The following is a 26650-nucleotide window of genomic DNA, read 5'->3' on the forward strand; positions in this document are numbered from 1 at the left end:
TAAATGCCATCAGTCCAGTATAAACAGAAGGAAATCCTCTGCTAAAAAAATCCTGCAGAAATTAGGACAGCTGAAGAAGAAGAGATGACCTCTGAAAAAGAAAAACAACAATTAATAAAAGCTGGCTAAACTCCCTGATCTGATTCACTGAGCTGTCCCATGAACACTTATGTGGAGGAGAATACAATAGGAACTGCGCAGTCTTCTACTCAAAGAAAAATGCACAAAATAAGGACACAGCTAACACTGTCACAGACTTAGCCCCCTCTACAACCCCTTTTTGGGGGTACTGATTTATCTCATAATTTTAAGGCACATCTTTATAACTTACACAAGCTTAAGCCATCCCCAGCTGTTGAGAGGGGTTAGGTATTTGATTAACTTGGAAATAAATGGATTTTCTGCCCTTTTCCTTCAGAACAGAAATAAAACTGGCAGATAGAGTCCAGATACCAAGCACCTACCAGCAGACCAGACAGCCTGGCTAGTCCTTGCCATCACTGCCATCCCTCACACACCCAGACAACCACTCCCAGGGCCACACTGTGAGTCAAAACAGGTTTCTTTCACAGGTTTTGCAGTTGGAGATGTTCCCTGGCTTGGTCCTCAGCCTTGGAAGCAGCTTGTCTATGGGATAAAGTGATCTGCAAACTGCTATTGCTTCTAGACCCAGAGCCGGGGACTGTAGATAAGTGGCATCATCCCATGACCATGGTAGCAGATGGCAGAGCACAGAGAAGCTCTTCTTTTTCTTTTTCTTCTTCTTTCCCTTCCCTTCCCTTCCCTTCCCTTCCCTTCCCTTCCCTTCCCTTCCCTTCCCTTCCCTTCCCTTCCCTTCCCTTCCCTTCCCTTCCCTTCCCTTCCCTTCCCTTCCCTTCCCTTCCCTTCCCTTCCCTTCCCTTCCTCCTCTTTTTTTCCTGTTCACTTCCCTTCTCCTCTCATCCCCCCACTTGCTGCTGCAGCCAGGGAGGCAGCATCACCTCAGAACACACTCAGCTCTCCATACTTCCTAACATGCATCTGCTGCCATCTGTTTTAATGGCGAAGCACTAAAGTGTAAAACGATTGTAGAACAATTGCATATGACTTTTTAGGTCATTTCAGACACATGGGCTACCTTCCAAGCATCACAAATTTTCCTAAGTTGAACCTTGTTAGCACTACTGTAGTCAAACATCAGCTTTTTCTTCTGATTACAGCTGAGTGCAAAGAAGACCAATGTAAGTACAAAAACATCCTGTAGGAACAGTACTCCCTGTTTTCTCCAGGTGAGAAAAGTATAAGCAACATTTCAACAACAAAACAATGCGATCCATTGGTGATTTTTTTTTTTAAACCCATATCATAATTTGTAACGGAATAAATTTCAAGCTCCGCAGGAATGAAATATTTTAAAAAATGAAGGAAAGTGCTAAAAATGAAAAATATGCAACTTAGTGCTAGCATGGGTTTGCATAAGGATTATCAGGGTGTTTTTGATGTAAATACTTTTTTCGCCTTTTCAGCATAAAACTTTGGAAAGGAATAAAGAATCATTTTTTTAATGGATTAAACAAGTAGACTGTAAGGAAACTCTGGCCACTTAAATATTAATAGACTTCTTCAATATTTTAAAACAAATAATCTTACTGAGGTAAGTTTTGTTTCTCCAACTCATCTTTTTTTTTTTTTCATCAAGCAATACAACATTTTCCGAAATAATTGTTTCCTTGGTTTAATGATTGCTGACTGCTGTAAAACAAAAGCAGCTCTGCTCTGCTCAGCCTTCACAGAAGGCTCCCTACCCCAGTAAATCTCTTTTACACAGCAGACAAGACTGAGGTCAGCTTGAAATTGTATTTGTTGAAGTTTCTCAGAGCAAAACCAGACGATCCTTGGTATCGACAGAAAGCCTGCAAAACAGCTGGGGCTATTTAATTTAGAGTGTTTTCACTGTCTATTGCTGCCCCTTGTCTAAGACACTTCAATCAAACACTTTTGAAGGCAATGTCTGATCCAACACAATGCAAAAAGGACTTGAATAAACTACCGCTCTTGTGAAGAGGGTGGAGATGCCTCCTCTTCCAGCAACAGCTTTGCCAGCTGAAGGAAGGGTTTCCAGTGCCTGATGCCCCACTTGGGTCTGTGAATTTGGCATTTCTTCTTTTCAGGTGAGGAGCTGCCCAGCCCGGCTGCCTCTCCTTCTCCTTTGCACCGCACCACACTGACCATGGGAGTTTCACTGCCTGGGCGAACTACCTCCAGCCTGGTGCTGGGGAACGCTGTGTGCTGACCTACCAAATTGTGGACCGGGGCAACTGGAGGGGTGTCAGTTTGTCACTGTCCCTGCAGCTGCAGAGTTTCTCTGTCCCACCTTTGGTAGACCTGGCACTGAATTAGGCACAGGTCTCATCCCCCAGTCCCTATGCTGCTGCTACAACATTGTTTCCCTGCTACTATCTTGTCCCAGCTCCCGTAACCCCCACCAGCCCTCGGCCCGTTCCCTGTTCTTCTGCCATGGCCAGAAACCTTTTCGAAGCTGTCACATGTATCAACAGCCTCAGTCACATACAGCTAATATGCCTAAAAAGGTATTTCTGCAAGGGGAAATATACAGCAACAACTGAGCAAGTATTCTGTAGATAGTAACGTCTACCTTGAAATTAACTTTATTCTCTTTGCCCTTTTCACCACTATTTGTCAAGAGTGATGGTGCTTCCTGCTGCACCAAAATCTCCTCCTGCCTCATGGACTTGCACTTAAATCGGGCAGTTTGAAGCAGTTCTGCAGAGCTGAGCTGCAGGAGTCAAGTCATTGAAAACACGGGCTGTGAGATGGAGCGTCCCTAGGTTGTATTCCTCCCCTCTGCTTTGTTATGCTGTTTAGAATGTGCTGAGGGAAGTGTTCAAATCCTGCCCCAGGTTTGCACAGGGCTCTCCCTAAAACCTGAAGTGATTCCCTGAGGAGCCCTTTTGGAGATATCCTGTCTGCACTGACTCAGACAACTTTTGCTACAGCACAGACACAGCAGTATAATCATCCTTTCTTCAGGTCCACACGTTTTCACCTTGGAAATTATCCATGTTTGGCAAAAGAATGGGCTGGTGGGTTAGTTTGTGTGCAAACACAAGCACATGAACCTGTCTGGGAAGACCTTCTCATGGGTTAGTCCTGGCTGAGCACAGGTCTGGCCCAACAGCCTAGGAAGCTTGGGCCCTGCCTTGTCCCCACAGGTACCTGCATTTCAACAGATGTCAATTAAAAGCCAGAAACTTGAAATTTGGCATTAGATAACAAAAAACATGTATGACTAAAATGGTATTACCCAGGGTGGTTAATATGTCCCAAGTACAGGGTGTTTCAAAACAATGGACCCAATTTGAAATCAATACTGCTTTGAAATCGGGTCCGTCTTTTTGAAACACCCCATACTTTGAGCACCACAGGGATGAGAGGAAGGACCTTGGCTGAAAATGCTCTTTAACAACAAGCAGCAAGAAATGAAGAGCTGTGAAGAGAATAAAATGGGAAGTCGCAGTAATGGGGATGGGAGGTAGCTGCTGTGAAAGGGGGAGAAGAATGGCAGGGATAACTGGCCATGTTCCACAAATGATGTGCAGGTTTGTGCATCAGATGACATTGGAGGAAAAAATAATGTTCTTTTCAAGGATGAGTTCTCAAGAACTCCCCCAAACAAACACAAAAGCCAATGAAGGGGCAAGTGATAGCAAAGCCAGAGGTGACTTCCAGAACGAGAAGGCTTTCAGGTTAAAATATTTGAATAGCCAGAAAATACAAAGAAACAGAAGATCAGAGGGTGAGAGTCCAGAAAGATGTAAAATTGTGCACTGTTTCTGTAGATATGAGGTCAGGATTTAAGGCTTGTGTACTGAGTGCCAGTGACCAGGTGCTGGCAGGGGCTGCAGGATGGTTTCTGTGAGGAGAGACAGGGCTGCCCCGAGCTGGACACAGCCAGCTCCAAACAACCCAATGCAGGACACAGCTGAGCCCTGCAGCCAAAATGGTAGCACCTCTGGTAAAAAATATTGAAGGTTAAAAACACTGTGCAGGTGGTGAGGAGTAAGGTAAAAATTGTGACAAGCAGCCCTGCAAACACTCTGGCCACGAAGGGGAGGAGGTGCTCTTCACTTCCCACTATCCAAATCTGTTTTAACTGTCCATAAATTAAATTTATTTTCCCCAAGTCAAATCTGTTTTGCCCATGATGGTACCTGGTAAGTGATCTCCAGTCTTTAACTCAGCCCATGAGTTTTTCCATCTTATTTCCTCCCCATCTCCTGTTGAGGAAAGGGAGTGAGAGAGCAGCTGCGTGGGCAGCCAGCCAGGGTCAGCCCACAACAGCTTCCTATTTACAATCTCTACAATATATTATGAAACTAGATAAACAGAGGAGAAAGCTTATCAATGAAACTTTAGAGGTACTCCACAATAAAAAGAGAGGAAGAAGGGCATGAAGTCTTCCACGGAAGTGAAAAGAGAGTATCTGGACAGAAATTGTATTAGAAGAGGAGGCAACAGGAGACACAATTTATCTCCTAGTCACAGATGTAAGGAAGGTCCACCTGCAATAGGTGAAAAGCTCTGTCTGGCTCAGGGCGAGAACACAGGAGCTGAGCATACCTGCTCTTATTTTGCAGTTTTAATCTCTTTTCATCCATTTTTTCATGTACAGCACTAGCAACTGGAACTTGTAAACAATGGAATTTTAGCAGTACACAACAGCAAAATAGTTCTCCATTGCTGATAGAGCCCATATGTATTTATTTCCATATTTACATTTATTTGTGCACTGAACTGACAGTGACCTTCTTCTCCTTTACTCTAAATGTGTGGAGCGCACAGTTTCACGGGTTTTGAAACAAAGGAAGCCTGTGAGATCATTTGGTCAAATACCCTGCAAACACAGTCGTCATCTCACTCAGTGAAGAGCTCATGGGAGGGTGCAACTCAGCTGAGCTGGCATGGATGGCATGAAGAAAGTGGCACTGGAAGGCTCCAAAGCACCATCCAGCAAGGTGCAGCAGAGGTCAAGGTTTCCTCCAACTTCGCAAACACATGAAAAAAATTTATCTCACTGCTGTGTTTACCTCCATTTCCATAAGTGACCCATTAATTAGGTGAAGAACCATTAATGAGCACTTACAACAGCGCATGGGAGTTCGGATGAGTGGTCCAGGTGGCACTAGCCCTAGCACTGCCAAGAGCAGTCTCATGTGTCACCTTTCATTCATCTCCCAGAATTATTAATTGCCTCCACTTCCAGCTCAACTGATGTCAAAGGATTACATTTGGTGTCCTCAGGTAAAGGCTGCTGTGCAAGTGCTGTTATTAACAGCTACAGCTTTCAAGAATGATGCTAACATATCTTTAGCTATCTGGCATTCAAACTCAGCTGGCATCCTTTATGAATAATTGGAACCCTCCCCGCTGCAGTGACTTTAAACTCATAGCTTAACCATCATATGACATCCTCTGAAATAAGGCAAGATTTTGTAGAATAAATATTGCTGCACAAATGGAGCACTGTTTTGTTTTCTTGACATCCTATACAGGCCAGTCTGCTAGGGAGAAACATTTCTACAGCCTTGGACTTCATGAGAAGTCCTTTCTTAATCTAAAAAATGTCCATAGCTGTCCCTGAACAGTGCAGCAGGTCACCTTTGGGCAGCGAATGTCAGCGGCAGAGTCAGCCTCTTCTTTCTCTCAGGTACAGGCAGCCCCCCGCTACGCCTCCCTGCCCAGCAGGCACAGCCAGTGCTCCCTGCCAGCCCCCTGCCCACCTCCCCAAAGCACATCCAGCAGGCACAGCTGGAGCACTGGTGTGCCCTGCAGATAGAGCCTTGACACCCCTCTGGTAACACAGTCTTTTGAACCTGCTTCACATCAGAAATGCCTTTTTTTTTCCTTTTTTTTTTTTTTTAAATCCAACAAGTCAGCACCCTGCTTCGACTTGCAGAGCTCAGCGTTTCCATCACAGATGTGGTGGCAATGAGGAGCAGAGCACTGACGCATGCTGACAGGAAACTTGCATGTATCAGTAGTAATTAGAAGCAAATCACAATTAAAATCTAAGCAAATCAGAAGCAAAAGAGGGACTCAATAATTAATACTTGAAAATCAGAGTAAGCAAAACCATTATGAGTCTAACCATATGGAGGAGAACTGCAAGGCATGCACTGTTTTATTTGCTCCTTATCAACTTGCCTCTCTAATTTACACTTTACATTTGTGGCACAGGGAGTTATGAATAAAAAATTACAGATTCTTGAAGTGTCAGTGTCATGATTAAAGAAATCCATGTATTTCCTCTGGAAAAAAAAGCTTAGGTAGAAGTACCTGCAATGGGAACCTTATTTAGGCAGATTGCCTTTAAGCTCAGAACCTTACCAGTGAAGCTACAGACACTGAAAATTTTAATATAAATCAAAAGCCAAGTGATGTGGGAGTTTTAAACTCATAATTATGTACTTGAATAATATTAATACTGTAGGAGATAAACACAAATAAAACACAAGATACTTTGCCTGTGTCTGTGCTGGATGCCAATTTTAACATTGCTTTAAGGTAACAATATATAGGAAAGGCAGTTTATATTATAAAAGTGAAGAGAGAAGACATCTTCAGAAGGCAAAACAAGCTGTAAGAGATCTACTGTGATTTCAAAAATATGTTTTCTTCTCTGTGCATTAAATAATAGCACTTCCAACATCGCCCATGAATGCACAGTGAAGGGACATCCAACTTGCCAAATCCCAATCCAAGCTGCACTTGGCAAAAACACATTCATGCTACTTCATAGCCTGACTTTGCTTGTAATTATATTTATTTAAGACTACTTTGACAAGCCAGAAAAACACATGGGGTGGAAGGGGAGGGAAGATGTGCCTACCGTACCAGCGGCTCTTTTTTCTCCATGACCGAAGTTCGGTGCGGAAACCTCGTTTCTCCCCGGCGGTGGCTCCCGGCAGATGCTCTTGCCCGGGGAGGTCGCGGGCTGCCCTGGCCCCGGGCTGGCTCCCGGGGGGCTGCCTGGCCACCCTGGGCCTGGGATCCCGATGTCGTGTGGCTGAAGTCAGGGTGCCAGCTGCCCCAGCGGGACAATGGCTCCATTGGGAGATGGCTGGGGGACAAAGGCGCTGCTTTCAGGAATGATTTTATATGCACACATGTGACCTTTGTCTGAAATGACTCTATGGAAAACATCCCTGTCCTGAAGCTCTGCTTTCACATGCTGCACTCAGATCTGCTTGCTTAATCTGTCCTTTTTTTTCCTTTCCTTTATTTTTTTTTTTGCTACAGATGCCTCAGGAGAGGTCATGTGCAGATAACAAGGTGGTGCTGAGGTCCTTTTGATCATTTAACAGAGCTGTTCAGTAATGGATAGGATTATTTTCTTCACTTTTCAAAGTTCTGTACCAGAATCTACTAGCCGGAGTGCTTTTATCTGCTTTCAGCAATTTAACTACAAAACCAGGGTACTGTAACTTCCAATCCCATGTCCTGAGCCAGCCTACCAGCCGCTTCCAAGCTCAGGCCACTTTTGCTAGAGCGCTTATAGGTTTAAATTTATGCATCCAGTTAAGGACAGCAGAACCTTTGGATTTTTAATGCATTGGAGAGACTTATTTGTTTATTATAAATTCATTTATTTTAACTATGATTGTTAAGTATTTTAAAGGCATCTTACTTGACTGAATATAAAACAGAAGCTGTGAGTACATAGTACAGATTAAAACCAAATATCACTATAGCTGGGCTGGAGGTGGGGGGATGAAGATGGAGTTTATCTTCCTTACATTGGAAGGCTGTAGTGAAGGCTGAACCTCTGGTAGGAGAAAGGAAGGTCCTTCACAATGATTCTGTGATAGGTTATAGGGAAAGGTAATAGCAGTGTGTCTCTTTAAGGTTAGCCAACATTGTCCTTTGTAAGATTGTGATTTTTGCTGTTTATTGCTCCGATAAACTAACATTTGCACTGGCCATTTTTGTGCTGGAGTGGGACTTTTAAAATTTATTTATAATTTAAGGCAAAATCCACCAAACATTTTTGAGATTAAAACAAAGGGTAGATACTTTTCCTATATTGATGTTAAACATAATTCTCTATCCTTTCTATAAATAAATCTCTCAGGCTTACATTCCCTAGAGCAACAGATTGCATTTTGGGGGTTGGGGAAGAGCGGCCTTTGTTAAGTGAATACGTTCATCCATCCCTACCAAATTCCAGCCAGATTTGGTGAAGTTATAAATCTTTAAGGGATCTTTGTGTATGCTCAGCACTGTGTGCTACTTGCTCACACTGAACAGCTCAGGTCTCCTGAGGTCATCTTCTCTGGGTGTCTTTGAGCCCCTTTCAGCCCATGGGTCACACTGGAGGTTTATCTCAAGGGAAAGGAGTTTTAAAAGGTGTTCACAGTCACAATAGGAGTGGGGTGGTGTCCATCTGTCCATCATACACCCCCTGCTCCCACAGAGAGCGCACATCTCTCCCGTAAAAAGTGTGAGCTTGTGCATGCTGAGGAAGGGGATTCCTTGTCCTGAAATAAATCTTGCCCCATCCCCCACACATAATCAAACCCCACTGTGAAATCTCCCCATGGACTGCTCATCCATCCTCCCTGCTCCCGATGGCCCCTTCCCTCACCATCAGTCCTTCATGAGAAGGAACATGGAAATGAGGATAAAATCAAAGCTTTGAGGAGCTGCTGAATAGGTAGTGGGTCCTGTGCTGTAAATGAAACAGGGCTGCTGTCAGAAAGACAGTGCTGAGTATGTCGTAATGCACAGAGGCCATAGAAGCAGACAGATTTCAAGTGTTTGATTTAGAAATCTTAAAGTACGATGTCAGTGTTTTCGCGTGCCAGATCAAATAATTTTAGATAAAAACTCAGAGTTATATAAGTACTAAATACAAGTGGGTTTTTTTTCTTTTTTAAAAAAATATTCTACAGTGTCTAGAAGCAAAATATCTGAGCATCTTAACACCAGGGAGCAAAAAAAGTGAGGAAGAATAAACAAATTAGCAAACTCACAGAAGTCCCCACCTCATACCACATTGTTCCCAACATTGGGTTCCCTAATACTTGTTCAAATTCCATTTAAAAGATGCTTCTTTCTACCCTTAGAAGCTAATGCACAGCCTGCAGTGCCTTTGACAATTTTTTTTTATTCTTTGATCCCCATCCGACTGTAATGTCGTTTGTTTTTTAATTTCAGCTTATCACTTTTAATTATTTCTTGCCCCAGAAAAATACATCAGTTCTAGAGCAGAGCAACTTAAACTCATCATTGCAAGTGTTCTGCTGAATAAAGACACATTTACATAACAAACTCAACTATTTCTCCACATTTGCAGAGGTTTTGTATTATCAATGTTTGGACACAAGCACAGGCTTCCCCACTTAGTCTCCTTTCAGCACACTTAGCAGGAACTAGCATGATTTAGTATTTCCCAATACATCCATTGCAATCTAAAAATATTTTGGTAGATATTTACCCCTGTTTAACACCACAGCATTCTTAGTCATATGGCTCTTGACTTCTTTGAGTCACACTCAGTTAAAATAAATCTTAGTAAACTCTCTCTCATTCTGTATAAACAAACTCAGGCTATTTGGCACAAGAGATGCTGCAGTCTCTAGTTGTCATGGGGAGCGGTGGCTCTTGCTGTAGATAACGCTTGGTCAGAATTAACACACACCAACCAGCACAGTTCGAGTGGGGCAGCGGCCCAGGACAGGGTGGAAGCCAGTGCCTGTCCTCAAGGGCCCAAAAGGCACTGGAAGGGCTTTAGGGGAAGAGCTTACACCCATAAATACATCCTTTTTCCATGCATGCATCTGGAGCGGTAGACCCCTGAGAGGGGCTCTGTGCAGTGAGTGCCACCACCACCGCTGCATTTGATCAAACACCCTGTCCCTGCGGTGTGTCCCTGCTGAGCCATGACCAGAGCTGTTGGATCTGCTTTCTGGGCCCGGCTTTAGGCAGCAGCGAGGCACAGGCTGCTCAGATCAGGGTAGAGCTGGACATGCACAGGAACAGAGCTGCTGCACATGGGAGGTTTCCAGGTGTGGCTGGCAGCTGCCTCCCATTTGAGGGTGCAGCTCGGCTGGACAGCCAGCGGACTGCAAGTCTTGGATAAGGAACCAAACATCCACCCAAGTCATATTTTGATCATGCAAAACGTCCGGTCTAATGAAAACCAAAATGCCAAGTTTCCAGATAAACTATGTTTAACAATTAGCATCCAGGAATTTGATTTTACAACAAATGCAGCAAGAAAGCTTATTGAGGGGCATAACTTCATGCTTTCATATGTAGCACAGGCCAGGCTGTACTGAAAGGTTAATAGAAACAAAAAATATTCTTTCCTTTTCAGTATTCAGAACTGAAGGAGATGATTTAAGGACACGTGTGCAGCCACATAGGAGAAAAGGTTATACAGCCTCAGCTTTGAAGCAGCTGTTCTCCTCATCAGAATCAGAAATCTGAACATCTCTTGATCTTGTGCAGAGGGAGCAGCTATACACTTAAAGCAGGCCACACATTGAGCACTTATATACGGGTTTCCGGAGGTAACATTAAGATCCTATTTTTAAAAGCTATGTTTACAGATGCCTCAGCCTGCTAGAAATGAAGACTTTTTGAACATTACCCCTTTTAATCCCTTCATTTTCTGCATTCATTCTTAAAAATGTTGTTGCAAATAAATTAATCAGAAAATCATATTGGCAGTTAAATATGGGTACTACCATGGGTAGTACAGCACTAAAATAAACCATTAAAAAGTGCTTTAAAAAATTGCACTGTAGATAGTCACGAATAAAAGAAGATTGTGACTCACAAGAAATATACAACCCCTCCTCCTGCTAATCTGTTCCATATTTGATGATTGAGCATGAATTACAGTTGAAAAATATCCCGAGGGATTACTTAATATACCGCCTAATCCAACCATCCACCCCCTGCAAAGTACAACCTCATGCGGTTTTGCTTCATCAGGAGTTTTTCTGCAGCTCCAATGTCCCAGCTCAGTTTCACCTCCTGCAAACAGGTCTGAGCATGAAGAAACGGCTTCTGTGGCCAGAACTGTGCAGAAATATGTAATTCCGTACAAGCATAATTGCACGAGCTGAGCTAATGGAAAAAACATATTTAGTTGGGCTACCTTCTAGCCATGGCTGGAATTACTCCTGCTGCAATCTGAATAGATGATGTGGTCTTGTATCTCTGGTTTTGCTTTGACATATTTTCCTTTTCTTAACGCTTAGTTTACAGCACTTGGGCTAGATAAGAGTTTTGTTCAAACTCTGAACATTTACCACTTCTCCTGCTCAACAACATTTTTCCTGCCACGAAATATTTTATTTCCAATAGGATTTGACCACCAGCACGGGTGTTATGGTATCCTTTATCCTGAGTTTATACAAAACCGTATCTTCACTTTGAAAAGTCATCAAATCCAGAACTTCTAAAGTCTCTGTCAAAAAATTAATCATCTCAGTCTCTCAAGCTCTGCTAACCACAGTACACCAGGCCATGAGCAGCTGTAAGACAGCACCAGCAGGATCCACCCCCTTGAGGGTATCTGCCACAGGGAGCTTGGGATGGAGAAGAAATTGCCATAAACTGGAGTTGTGGGTAAACGTGTGGAGAGGTGAAGCATGGATACCTGGAGAATCCTAAAGATCTTAACTAACGTTCAGTTCTCCCTGACCAGCCTGAAAAGGCTCTGCATGGGATGATGGTTTCATAAACTTGTTGAGACAATTTAAAGCTTTATCACTTGGGTGATCACACGTCCTGCTCCACGCCCTGGATAAGAAAAGGGCCATAAGGGAGAGTAGAGCGTCACCAGCACCACACAAGATCCTGCTCCCTGGCTTGAGGGCTGACACCATGACTCCTTTATCTACTTTTCATATCACTAAAACGTTGTTTTCTACACCTCCTCTTCTTCTCTTCTCCTCCTATTTGTTTTTTTTTTTTGCCTTAAGCCAAACCCTATTCCTGATCCCAAACAAGATCTCTGTAATCTAACTCAGGTACAGCTTCACCCTATTTTGAAGTTCCTGGTCTCATACAATATGTACAAGTTATGCCAAATACCACATTCAGCATAAGATGTACAAATTTCCTAAATGAAACAGTAACTCACAAATTGTAACTAGGGACCATGTTAACAAAATCCTTCAAGAAATTTGACATATGTATGCCCCAGAAGGGAACACCACAAATTTCAAGGTTGCTCTTACCTTTTACAGAAAATGCAGTGTTGAAAGCTGGCTCGAAAGGTTTGAAAAGAGGTGTTTCACTAGGAATAAGGGATAGGAACGTAAAATTTTTTAAAATGATGAACTGATAGCATAGATACAGACTCCTCACAAACTGTGCCCTTTTCACCAAAGAGCAATGCATCGGGTAACACAGATCCGTAAGAAATGGTAGCCAACATACACAGCCACAAATACAACCAACATGTCCTAGAGAACTGAGAAGTCAGGAAACTCCAAAAAAAAGGCTTACAAAGGAAGGGCGATGACTTCCAGGGGTGCCACTTCGGAACAGGGTTTGGACACACAGATGGATTTGCAGGTCGTACAATAAGACCAGACCACAAAGCACAGTGAGGAATTTTGACCACCCAGAGGCTGCTGTGCCAGTAAGAAGCTGTTGGTCCAACAGCTGTGGCCTGACTTGGGTTATTCAAGCAGCACTTGTGACTCGAGAACAGCAGGTTGGCCACCATTACCCTGGTGTCTGGATTTTCATCTTACTGAAAAGAAACTTGTAATCTGGAAACAACATAAACATTTCAGTCTTTGGGGGCTGGGAGAATGGGTTGATTTTTTCTGAAGAAAAAAAAATACACTTCTTATCACCTATGATTGGGGTATAAAAGCTACTTCCAGTGAATGAACAACTTACCCTTGAATTTCCAAGCATTTCGAATGAAGCCTATAAAAAATCCATTGTGAAAGGAAGCTACAAGCCCAACTGCAAAGTGCATTGGGAGCTTCTGAGTGCTGGTCTGAGCAGGTATCAGTCACAGCGACAGCTGTTCTGGCATCAAAATGCACCCAATTCTGGGGAAAAAAAACTGAGAGTAAATGAGCCTTTTTGGTTTTTCAGGCTGCAGAGAGGAGCCGTTGTGCAGTGAAGTTTTTGGGGCTACATAAATGATCTCTGACTTGAATTTTACATATAACTTTTGAGACTTCTAAAATGACTCCAGTTTGTTCGCAAAGCTTGTTTTATATTCCTGCTTATAATTTATCTTCTGCTTTTGATTCCTCACAACATCTGTGTCCTTTTTCCAGACCCCCCTGCATGGTTTTATTCACTAAAGCTTTCAGAGTTTTGTTTTTGTTCTAATGTTTTTGCCTTCTAAGTTGTTTTTATTATGATGTACACCACACTGAGTGCTCTGGCAGGCTGCAAGGGGTGTTTTCTAAGAAGAATAAATTATGGGCATTAATAAAACAAAGCACAGAGCTTTTGAACATTTGGTTTCAACGTGGAAGGATTCTCTTTCATATGAGAATCATGTTGAGGATTTATTTCTGGGGGGACTTTTTCCGTTATTAAGATCTAACAAAGCAGTATTTTACTGAAGGCTTTTTGTTTTTCCCTTGCTCACTCTGACATGGTTATTGCAAAGCTCTTCTGCTGTTTCTCATTTTGCTGCAAGGTACCTATGTGCATTTGAAAGGTACACTGTGCAGGGTTTGCTTTCAAGTTTGCAGTTGAGTGGGGGGAGGGAGGTTTTGGAGGTTTTGTTTGAGCTTCTTTTGTGGAGAGGGATTAATGTAAGGATAGGGAAACCAGGGCAAAGGAGTTCATTAAAATAAATCCAGATCTCCCCTCTGTAAACCCATGCCAACCAAATATACAAATTACGGCAAACTGGTTGGCTGTGTTCACAACTGGGTTAGCGCTAAAAAACAAGAGCACTATAAGCATGAGTTACAACATTTATTTGGACCTTCTTGAAAAGTCTTCCTTTCAGTAGGCTCAGTCCTGCAACATAAGCAATTTAGCTCTCATGAGTAGTCCTATTGACTAAAAGCGGTGCCTGGATTTACAGGGTCACCTAAACCAACAGAAGAGTTTTGAATGCAACATTTTCCCATAAGTCACTTCCCATTATACCCTTTTGCCACCTGGACTCCATCTCTTTAAATTTGCTTTATTGGTCCCATATGCCTTTATTCAGCGAAGTGCTCGAGCTTTGATGGAATGGAAGGGACGTAAGCTAGCACCAAACAGCTTTCCTGAACCAGTGCTGCAGCCGCTCTCCTGATTAATGCCTCCTTTCATAGAGCTGCATCCCCGTGCTACATGCAGGGAACAGCCTCCCACTTGTAGTTCCCAAACACGCTGACTTTCTCTTCCAAACCTGCTTACAAAATCCGCTGCATCCCAGCTGCCTCCAGCTCAGAGCTTTATGCCGTTATCCTTTCATAGAATCGTAGAATAGTTTGGGTTGGAAGGGACCTTCAAAGGTCATCTAGTCCACCCTCACTGCGATGAACAGGGACACCTTCAACCAGATGATGTTGCTCAGAGCCCTGTCCAGCCTGGCCTGGGATGTCTCCAGGAATGGCGCATCTCTTGTGAAGTACCATTGAGTGCTCAACACCATCAAGTGCTTCAGCTCCTGTGGGGTTTTGTCCCTGCTGGTTCCCCAGAGCAGGGTCTCAGCTGCAGCCCAGCAGTTCTGGGGTCTGGGACCCCAAAACTGGCACCGCTGCTGCCCCTCCTCTTACTACCTCTGGTCCTCACTTGGCCCCCAGGGGATTTAATCTAGGTCCCCAAAAGGCACAAAACACTTTTTTCGTTCTGATTTTGGTTGGATTTGGTTGCTGGCTATTTAGCAAGCTGGCTCACCCCATCAAGGTGAGCCTCCAAGATGATGTGTGGGAATCCCCACAAGTGGCGTGGGAGGAGGATGGGACCACCATGTTCAGCAGTACTGGATTAACTAATTGTAGAATCACACCCTAATTAGGAAAGAGACAGTGGCAGCTCCATATATCCTTCCCACAGTATATCTACATGCATCTTCTTCCTTGAGTCCGTATTTTACAGTACAAAAAATAAGAAAATATTTTAGTGTAGATTTCCTGAAAACAAGTACAGTCTTTGCACTTGAATGGATTTTTAGCAGCAACTGAACACATTTCAAAGCTGGTTTATGTTAGGTATACACCTACTTCTAAGTTAGAGATGCAAACAGTTTGATTACATCATACTCTAGATCAAAAAGTGGAGAGTGGGAACCATAAACTTTGCAATGTTTGACTTGAACTCAAGTGAAAACATCTGAAGGCTTTTATGGGTGTTTATATTTCTCAGTGACAGGAATCAAGGTAAAAGCAACTTAGATTGTTTCTTTTTATCACTTTCCAGCCATGATACAAAACCAGGAATCTGTTAATTCCTTTGGACACCAATGGGGTCAGATTGGCAGCACTGAGAAGCTCTGAGCCTTTTTGTTGTAATTGCTGTCATGAAAACCCTGGTGTGTTTCCTTCCTCGCCACGTGTCTCACAAAACGATTTACAGCTGTGTTTTAACCACACATCAATAAGCCATTCAAGATTCACAGCAGCAAATTTGGAGACTTACCTGGAACAGAATTTTCCCACTAATTGGCTATAACATATAAGAAATGTTTGCATATTTAATTAGCTGTATTATGAGATTAAATACTACAGAATGGTGGCCTAAACTATGGAGGCAAGTCAATGGCACTATATCCCTTCCTAGAATGGTGAGGAGTAAGCAGGACCTGAGGGGTGAGATCAGATTTCTCCGCTGCACTATGCTGCTCACAAGCAGCAGTGAGTAAGTATATAGAAATACCAAGAAATGGATGTTTAATTGCACTTCCTGAGGTTTTGCTTTGGTTCTTGCTGGGTCTCTTACCATAAATGCTATGTCAGTCAATTTGTTTTAAACTGGACTCCAAAACTTCCAAGAAGTGACGAGGAACTATACAGTGAATTTAAGCTGGTGGTCAGGTTGACCTGTTTAGTCACCTTTTACTAAACAAAGGGTTTGAAAGCCATTTTCCAGGTTTGGGGTTTTGTTTGGCTGGCTGGGTTTTTTTGCAGTTTACATGCACAGGACAGGGCTCTGTGATGCTGGAATGGAGAGAGGCTTGTGAGGCCATGCCAAGGATGAGACCTGGGGCAGGTGAGAGCTGAACACTCATATTTTCTTTACATGATGTCTCTTGGTGCTGTGTTTCTTGACAGCTCTGAGCCACTTTCATGACATGCATGCCAGGGAATGGGACAGCACAGCAAGGACTCCCTGCAGTAGGTCTAAGTGGTACAATTCCACATTACCAGAGATGCATGTTTTTTATCAGGTCTTCTTCAAGCCACTTTGCCTCAGCCGATGACAACTCAAGTCCAGCTAAGGTGGTATCAACTCCTCCCTCTCCCTTTTTGCCATGTGGCCAGAACATAATCTTCCTCCACGTTTCAAATACCAAATCTTTCATCATGGCTTTGAGCATTCCCAGCTTAAATTCCTGTTACCTCTTCTGCAACACGACCACACAGCCGAAAGTGCATGTACAACTCAGACACCATGGCAACACACCAAGTTACATTCAGCTTTGTTTCTCAATTCCACTGGGATTTTGCTGTTGTCCCTCACAATACTGAAATCAGCAAATGTCAGACTTCGCTAACGTCAGACCTATTGAGCTGACTTGAGAAACTCTAAAAAACTCTCCAACACAGCCCAATTTCAGGTTAGATTGCTTTGGTTCATCTCTGGGGTTCAGTAGCTCTGTTCCTCCAGGTCCGTTATTCTTAGTTCAAGTGTTGGTATTTGTATCATGTCTTATGGCTCAAAAGGTGAAAACACCTCCAGGATCAGCCTGCTCTGCCGCCCGTTGTCATCCCACCCATACATTCATTACCTCAGAGAGAGAGAAGCACTGCATAGAATAAGCCTAGAGAGGCCTGACCCAAACTAACAGGTGACAGCACCAGTCCTTCTTCCACTTTATCTTCCTGCCCCACTGACAGTCATTTCCATTAGTGTTGTAATGTTTTGCATATAAACATCTTGGTGCCAAAATCACATTCTACCTTTTAAAGAGTGCTCACGGCACCTTCAGAAAACATTTAGTTACTACAGGAGTGGAATTTTGCTGTTTCAACTATCAGTCCTCACACATCTTCCAGGGGACCAGTATGAATTTCAAAAGTAAAGTTGAGCACAAAATATATATTTAAAAGATGACATTTCAAGGTGCCTTCCTACATCTTAGAGGATTTGGAGAGCACAATCCCATCTCCTTCCTTTTCCTTCCTGTAAGACACTCAGGAATTCTTGAAGCACAACAAAAAGCCAACTTAGGTATAAACACAACAGATGCATGGCAGAAATAAAACAAGTAACCCATTTTTAAAACTAATTATCGGAGCACATACGCTCTAGCAGAGTTTCATCCCTCTTTTAATTCAGCTCATTCTTTATCAACAGGTAACACCAGCAGGATCAATGTAGAACTGTGAAAATAAATAAGACCAGCAATAATATAACTCGCGAAGTGTTCCAAGAAGGTGTTGCTCCTCTTTTGCAAAGCAACAGTCTTCTCTCTCTGATCTCTTATGCTTTCGCCATTCATCTACGGTTGGAAGTAAGACGAAATTGTTAAACCAGAGGCTGGGGAACACGCCAGGCTGCCAAGCCCGGGCTGTGAAAGGCCCCCTCTGTCCACTGCAGAGTTTTACAGGGGCTGCAGACAGCAGATCTGACACAGCCTTTCAGGCCTGTCTTTATCAGTCAAATCTCCTCTTGCGCTCCAGACGAGCCCCCCGCAGAGGCTCCGTGCCCATGTTGTGCTGGCATTGGGGGCTCGGTGATGGTGCCCCCACCAGCCCAAATTTGGGCTGCCAGACGTTCCCTCTGCGCAGCCAGTTGGCTGTTGGCAGCACCGGCCTCCTCTGCCTGTAGGACTCCTCTTTCTTAGACCAGTCTGGATGTATGGAAAAATAAGATACCTGTCAGGAGAAGAAATTAAGCCCCTTCCAGTTTTATTACATTCCTTCCATTTTTATAGGTAGGCTGTTTCTTTAACGTTTGCTTTGTAAAAGCCATTACAACAATAATTAACCAGTGGAAAGAGTTTCCTTTTCATTCCCTTGGATGATTTGCCCTAGAGAGACTGTGTCTGAAGTAGAAGAGATCAGTGCTATATTTACTAACACGCCACAGGCTGAGTGAGAGAAGGGGGGAGTAATCCCTCAAAAAAAGGCTGTTTGTTATAAACCCCACCACAAGTAATCAATATACCCCGAAAGAGCAAAGGCAGCGATGGAGCAAACCCTTAATGTGAACCAGACCGAATAACATGAAACAATCAGCTTGATGGGTGAAGTAGTGATTTGGCAAATGTTCTGACGCTCCTTGCCATGGGATTTCCGGACACTCATGGTGAAAGTAAGTAAACATGCCTCATCAAAAACAACATTAGCAACAGGCACAGCACTAACGCACAGCTGGGCCCTTCATTCAGAAAAAGGATTCCTTCCTTTACCTGACACTAAATCTTACCCTCCGCATGGTGCCACAAAGCAACTTGGACATGAACTTTATGTGGGGTTCACTCGATCAAAATACTTTTCAGGTGGAGTTGCAACAGTATGTTGGTGGAGTTCACACTTCGTGACAAAACCAAGAGGTTCCTTGAATGAATCCATATCCATTACAGATGTCTGAGGAAACAATTCAGGAGCTGGCAATTTCTGGCTCCCAATCTCATGGTCTATCCATTACACAAAGAAATCCTGTGTTTCACTGACAGGATTACCCACAGCTTTCTGGGGAGTTTTAAGCCAAATCAATTTCCTCACCTGGAAAACAAGAATAAGAGGGTTAAAACATATAAAGGGGTTTAAATTTTCACAGTTAAAATGCTAATTGCTATTCTCCGTGTGGCAAATGAATCTTGATTTTTTGTTTGTTGTTTATATTTTGTTGAAGGAACTTCTCCCATCCCTGGGGAGCGAGAGCTGCACAGAATGGAAAGAAGCAGAAAAGGGATGTCTCATTTTGTCAAGAGAAGGGATTCAGTCCCTCCAGAAAAAAAAGAATATAATACATAAAATCACTTTCTAAATCTTGAGCTCCAAAGATACTAATCCAGGGTTCCTTCAATGTCTTCAAACTCAGATGATCTCCTAGTTCCCAGCCCTTCTCCCTGATTGACTGCAAAGAGATGTGAGATTTTTTGGTGACACCAAACTTGGGGAGAATTTGAGATAATCCTCTAGATCGGAAAACAACTGTGATGATTGTACACAAAGGTTTGGATTTTTGGATAAAACATCAGGACCCATGGGGAACATTTCTGCATTAGTCAGTGTTTGATTCCAAAATTTGACATCTCCAAGATGCTAGAGAGCTTTCCAGAAAACAAGACCATCACTCAAAATGTGACAGGGGCTTCTAACTGTTACAACATCATCTCCAACAGGCATTAACACTAAGCTTTAAACACTGAACGCTGGGGTTTGATGCAGCTCCAGGAAAGTGCTTTGCTAAGCTTTGCAGAGGATGTGCTAAATTTGGAATGTTGTCCAAAGAGAAAAGCAATTATTTTCACCAGAAGTCCATCTAATGTTTTGCAATGACCTTAGAGCAGGCAGATATAACAAGGGATGGCAAGTAGCCACTGACGTGAACTGCATCTCATCCCAGCTCCAAGGTCACTTGTCAAATACAAATAGCAATCAAATACTGAGAAGGCACACGGTGTTGAACATGCAGCACAAGGCTGGAGGGAGCTTGCAGCAGGGCTGAGGGACACCCTCCTGCCTTCTACAGAAGGAGCTCCCAGCTGGTTGTGTGTTTCTCTGCTACTGAGGGCCTGGTCAAAACAGTGACCAATTCTGGGTGGGAGAAGACACCAACATTGGCCAACATTTCTCCTGTGCTTTGTATTCACATCTCTGCCACAAACAGCTGTAGCATGCTCTTACAGGTATCATAATAGTCACCTAAATACAAAACACATCACCCAAAATGTACTCTAAGCCACTCAAACAAGGACAGATTCCCAGTTCCACTGGACTATGTCCTCTGGCCAAACACTGATTCATGGCTCTGCTGCTCTGACTCCAGTGTGTCCTGTCTATTCAGTGCTTTCTGCACAGGTCGTCTTGTTGTAGGCGGTTGTTTCAAACTACATCATCCACAGCTACAAGAAAATGGTCTAACAGCACCCTTGCTCCATCTGCTTCCCCGCATCAACACCACACTGCAAACCAAGTCAGGCAACTGTTCCAAATAAGAAACTTTGAGCCAGCTTGTTCTCAGTCGGATCCATTTCGCAATGCTAAATGCTGCTGAGAAGAAAGGGGCACAGCCGTACCACATCCTCGCTGTCCGCGCCCTGCATGGCTGCACACTGGGGCTGCAGGACCAGCTGCATCTTACAGGTGCTGCCAGCGATACCAACACCGAGCAGCCCGGCACGGTCCCTGCATACAAATTCCTGACCTTTATTTATGGAGCACCATTCAAAACTGTTCTGCGGACAAGATGATCCAGAGATGCCCTTGCAATAATGTCCAAGCAGTTTACAAAATATTGTGACGACACTCCATTTTCAGATGAGACATTAACAAACTATTTCCACTGTATTTTAAGAGCCTGCCATAAGACTTCAAGAATCCCAGTTTCTAGAATTCATAACGTTATATAGCACTACTACTACAGTCTGCAATGGACACTACCAGAGACTTGCGGTACTAGATGTATGCAGCTTACACCCCTGTTATCTTCAGCTGAAGCCACCAAGACTCCTGTGTAGCCTTATCTAGGTGTTTCTGCTCCAGCGGGGGGAGTGGACTAGATGATCTTTCAAGGTCCCCTCCAAGCCCTAACATTCTGTAATTCTGTGAAGACTCAGCAGTTCTCCTGATCAGAGCTGCGCATCTCAAGATGAGTGCTGCATAGAGATGTTAAAAATGACCTTTTCTGAAAATTATAGCTGAAATGACCTGGCAGTATCCCACAATAATTCTGTCTATGGAGACACAGAAAAAGGATTCAGCCCTCCAGAACAAGACTGAGCTGATCTGAGCGTGACCTGACTCCTCTTACAGCCTCGTTCCCCACTCAAGACACTACTTTGAGATCATCTTATCATACTCCAATGCCAAGGAGCTGAGTAAAGTTGCCCAGGTGGCTTTATGTCCACTTGAATTGCAGCTTTAATCATATTCTCCAAAGAAAGTACTTTATGTTTTTGTTTGTTTTGTTTTGTGTTTTTGTTTGTTTTGCTTTTTGTTTGTTTTGAAAAACATTTAATTCAAAGAAAAGCAATTTCTAGTGTGTCAATGATGTGATGCATGCTGACACTTTCCTGGTTCAAGAACAGCACTGGAACTCATTGGGCTCACACGAGGTAAGAGACTGGCAATTAAGAGCTGTTGTAGATTGCCATCCTTTTGGTAATTGTTGCCTACAGAGGAACAAAGCACGTGTTTTAAGCAAACAGCTATGAAACCTCTTGCCCAGGAGCACTGAGACTCCTGAACCTCTGGTTACAAACCAACTTCTGGAGTGGACTGTGGTTCAAAGGGAGTTTGTCTTATCATTTTTGCTTGTTGACCCTCGATGCCCAGCTTCTCCTGCTTGTTGCTGTTCTCTCACAGATCTTCCTTTGACTTGATTGTCTGTCACCAGTTCCTTGTTCCATTCACTTAGTTCCCTCACTCCCTGGGCTTAACTTTCTGCTTCTTGTTCGACTCACCTGGAACAGGCTGCCCAGAGAAGTGGTTGAATCAGCTTCCCTGGAGGTATTTCAAAGATGCTTAGATGAGGTTCTTGGGGACATGGTTAAGTGCTGGTGTTAGGTTAACGGTTGGACTTGATGATCTTGAGGGTCTCTTCCAACCAGAAATATTCTGTGATTCATCAGGGGTCAGTCTAAACCACCAGACTTCACTCTGGAACGGCTCAGCCCAAAGTGCTCATTCCCTGCTGCTGCCTCTGCCCTGGGGCCAGCAATTGTGTGAACTGTTTCAGCCAGTGTGTATCACCCTGGTAAGTCTCACAGAAATTCACAGGGCTTTGATTTCGCCATCTTAGAGGCTCTTCTGGAAACTGGGCAAAGACTTCTAAATCACATGGATGGTTTGGCCAGTTCTACCTCTTATGTCTACTGAAAACTGAGAGTCTTTTCATTATTTCAGGCAGATGTTAGTGGATGATTCAGGGAGCAGATACACATAGTTGCCAGCCAGTGAGCTGAAGTCCAAGAGATGATAAAGTTGAACAGAACTGAGAGTTATCGAAAGCTTGTAGCTTGCGCTCAGCTCCCCTGGGAACACACAACACACACTGAGCAATGGATTCCAAAATATTAAGAAATAAGCTAGCATGTAAGAAAAATAAGGTTCTCCTGTTGAATTAAGGAGTTAGGTCATTAATGCTTGTTCATGTTACATTACTCACACTTGAGAGACAAATAACTATCTGTTGCCTCACTGACCCACATATTTATTTGAACAAATATTTCCCATGAAGTAGGTAGAGAGAACGATTTCAACAGCAATGTTCCATATTATGGTCTTATCATAACAAGCCACTTCACAGTATGCTGATATGTATCGTATACAAGCATCCATTGTAAAAACTATGAAGTGTATCTCATTTTACTGTGCTGACATGTTTGTTCATTCATAGAGGCCATTAGCTCACAATGGGGCCTCTCATTTCCATTTGCCCTACTGAGGTTTTGCTATATTTCAGAATCAAATCTTAATATGAGCATTATTAACTCCAAAGGACATGATCAGTGCCATATAAAGCCAGTTTATTTTAAAATCCTTCAATCATTCAAACAAAATTTTGTATTAAAAAAATTACAGCCTCTGAATGGAAAGGACATAATGTATGACTAGCGCAATTTCATTTGTTTAATATGTTCAAAGGAAAAAAAGAAAAAATACCTAATCCTAAACAGAACTACCTATTTTCCTCTAACTTCACAGCTGCCTGTGAACACAGGGCTGGACACGAGCTGCATGCGGAGGGGAATTGCTGCTTACATTTTGATCAAACACATTGGTTATTGAGGCAAGAGTGCTGGCGTGACCCTCAGCATCGCTGCCCCAATCCGATGGACTCGGCTACGCCAGAGCTCTGCCGGGCAGCCACGGGCAGAATGTGATCTGCTTGGCAGTAGAAAACACACAGGAGAAAGTAAAAACCTCCAAAAAAATCAAACAACATTATATGGAATCAGGCAACAGCTGATTAGCAGATTGCCCTTACCCACGCGCATGCAGTTTTAACCACCTGTCATTGTCGCAAGGGAATGATAGACATTTTGGTGGCATGAACTGATGCCTTCTGCGTGAATATAATCCCGTCTCCTGGTTCTGCTCCTTGTCATATGGGGTTTGAAACATCAGCATCCTGAGCAGCTCATGTCTGAGGCTGCAGAATATTTAAAATAAATAAATAAATAAATGAAATGGGGTAAAGGAAGAGGGGAGACACAAGGGTAAAGGGAGGGGAGTGTGGAGAAGCAAAGTAGCCTGAGAACTGATGGAGTGGGAGGTGGCCCGTGTCCATGCGGTGAAGTCAGCTTGTGAGAGCTACACAGCCATTCACGTCCCAGCCTCTCCCCGTTCCCCAGACTGACAAGGTGCTGGTTCAGCATGAGCAGGTGCGTGAAATATCCCTAACTCACCCAGACAGCAGGTGTAGCTGATGAACAGATGGGTCATCACACAGAAAGAGGGGTTGGAGAAAAAGTCCTGCTGGTTGTGACTGCAGCTCAGGTGAGCTCAAGTATTTCTTGTCTATTTTATCCTGCAGCCCGGAAAAGACAGGGAGGTCATTTCCATGCAAAGAGAGGACTCTAGCTGTAATTTGAAAGAAGGGAGGAACTCTGTAGATGCAGAAAAAAACAAGAAAAAAAAAAAAAAAGGCAGCAGATAGAATGATACCAGGATCCAAAAAACTGGGATAGTAATGTCATATCATAGCATAGAATGGTTCGGGTTGGAAGGGACCTGAGCGTTTTATTGAGTATCTGGAAGATTTTCAGTGCTATGAAAACAAATGTCTATCTTTAAAAACCTGAGTCTTAAAATTAAAGCAATTGAAAGTCTTCAGTATTTTGAAATTAGTCCAGTACTCAATACCAAACATATGAATTCCAGCATTTTAAAATGACTGCATCCTTTCATAAAAGCTTTTCAGATAGAGAAGCGTTTTCTACATATACTGCTCCAAACACAAGAAAAACAAAGATGCTTGCACAGACTCTGGAACTGTAAGATGCCCATCGGGGACAAAGGACATCTATGCCTGGAGGAAAAAGAAGCTGTAGTTGCCTCCTGGCCACAGAGCTGGGAACAGACCAGCAAAAATCAAGACAAGAGACCCAAACCCTGAGTGCACAGCATCATCCTGCTCCAAAGCAGCTTAAACTCTCTCCTTTGGCAGATGTCTTTGAGTGATCTGCCTCTCTTGAAGCCTGGACATCCCTCAGATGGCTATTACATCAATAAGCTGGAATAAGAATTGAAAGTACACAAATAATGGAGGAAAAGAAGTAAAGATGGCAGCAGCTCCATGGGCAAGTCCAAAATACCGAAAAGCAATAGAAACTGCCTTAGGAAGACAAGTGGTGAAACTGACGCAACACCTTTAATCTTGCCAAGTCTCTCTTCACTGCAGTGGCAGATCATCTCAGTCCCTGGGAATTAAGTGACTAAAACTAGCAAAACAATGTAACTTTCATATCAGCTTGAGAAGCTGTACTCAGATTATTTCCAAAACCACTAAAAAACCTTCTTCCCCCACATACTTTAATTTGACTCCTGGGTGGGAGATGACCTGCCCAAAGTGACTAGATATAAATGACCAGATAATAAGCAAAATAAGCGACTAGAAGCTCATCAGGACCAGCAGCATAAGGTGAAGCAGGTCCAGGACTGCTGCTGCATGTGCTGTAGCTGGCTGCTGAAGGACGACTCTGGCCACGTTTCCATTGCTCTCATAGTGTCCCCTAGGGTCCCTGGTGAACCCCCAACCCAGGCTGTCACCACCAGGCTTGGCACAAGCTGTTCCAGCACCCACAGAAGCAGAGGGTTACTTGCACAAGTTCAAACAGCTTTTAAATCATGAGTGAGTTTGAGTCACCCCTGATTTCCCTGGGAAGGTGAGGAACAGATGAAAACTTCCAGAAGAGGCTTTTTTTCCTGAAATCGTTTTTTCAAAAGGGAAAGAGTCAATCAGGTCACGAGATGGGCTTTCATCCCTAATGTGCTTTCAAACGTTTTTCTTCTTTCTAGGGTGTATTTTCATTTAGAAGTTTTATCAGTTGCTTATATTTTACAGTATGATTTATTTATAAAATATAGGAACATTTAGTAGGCCCAGGGAGGTTCTAGTAGGTCGAGAGAGGTTCTCCTTCCCTCTCTACTCTGCCCTGGTGAGACCACACCTGGAATATTGTGTCCAGTTGTGGCCCCTCAGTTCCAGAAGGACAGGGAACTGCTGGAGAGAGTCCAGCACAGGGCAACAAAGATGATGAAGGGAGTGGAGCACCTCCCTTATGAGGAAAGGCTGAGGGAGCTGGGGCTCTTTAGCTTGGAGGAGACTGAGGGGTGACCTCATTAATGTTTATAAATATATAAAGGGTGAGTGTCATGAGGATGGAGCCAGGCTCTTCTCAGTGACAACCAATGATAGGACAAGGGGCAATGGGTTCTAACTGGAACACAAGAAGTTCCACTTAAATTTGAGAAGAAACTTCTTCTCAGTGAGGGTGACAGACACTGGAACAGGCTGCCCAGGGGGGTTGTGGAGTCTCCTTGTCTGGAGACATTCAAGACCTGCCTGGACACCTTCCTGTGTAACCTCATCTGGGTGTTCCTGCTCCGGCAGTGGGATTGGGCTGGATGAGCTTTTGAGGTCCCTTCCAATCCCTGACATTCTGTGATTCTGTGATTTAGAAAATGAAATGTGCATTTTCAGAATGAAATTCTTCATATTAACACTTTTCTGAAATTCAGTTCTGTGAATAAAAGTAAAATAGAACAGAATAAAATAGAATAATAACAAATACAAAAAGACCGGAAATAATTTTTTAAAAAACCCAATTTGACCCTAAATGGCCTTAGGAGTAATTTTTGAAGAGTTTCTTTTGCCCTTTACTGTTGAGACCATTCCTTTTCTATTTTTAACATAGCAAAGAAAAAGAAAGCTGCCAGTCACATCAGCTCATCTCATTCCAGCCTTCCAAAATTTCCCAAATGAATCCAATTCAAAACATTCACTCAACCGATTCACAGCAAAATTAAGACTCCCAAAGAGGCGCAGCTGTAAAAACTGGAATTCACCCTATCTTATGTTTTCTAAGAACAAAGTTGCAAGGAGCAGCGGAGCCAAACAAACCGGCTGCTGCCCCAGTAGAGCCCAGTTTGCACCAGAAAGTCCAGCCTGGGACTGTGGGGTCAGGAGCTGGGGGAGAAACAGCTCCTTGCCACAGGAGTGGTAACTGATAGATCAGCCCAAAGCACACCCAGCCACTTTTACTTTCACTCAGAAATGAAGAACAATCTAGCTAAATATGCGTTCAATTTTTTGCTGTCAC

General features: G+C 43.3%; 1 protein-coding gene across 4 annotated transcripts in view; it reads right to left on the reverse strand.

Annotated features, from left to right (window-relative positions):
* Positions 1-7145, reverse strand: part of ENPP2 (ectonucleotide pyrophosphatase/phosphodiesterase 2) — a 69296-nt gene extending 62151 nt beyond the window's left edge. For 3 of the 4 annotated variants that reach the window (XM_021294247.2, XM_065054317.1, XM_065054316.1), the window contains exon 1: positions 6895-7125. In XM_021294247.2, coding sequence (XP_021149922.2) covers positions 6895-7110 — 216 coding nt within the window. In that variant the 5' untranslated portion in view covers positions 7111-7125. Of the gene's footprint in view, positions 1-6894 lie in introns of all 4 variants that reach the window. The other variant, XM_065054318.1, reaches the window with a different exon arrangement.
* Positions 7146-26650: the final 19505 nt, after the last annotated feature.

The sequence above is a fragment of the Columba livia genome, chromosome 2, assembly GCF_036013475.1.
Source record: "Columba livia isolate bColLiv1 breed racing homer chromosome 2, bColLiv1.pat.W.v2, whole genome shotgun sequence".
NCBI classification, from domain to species: domain Eukaryota; kingdom Metazoa; phylum Chordata; class Aves; order Columbiformes; family Columbidae; genus Columba; species Columba livia.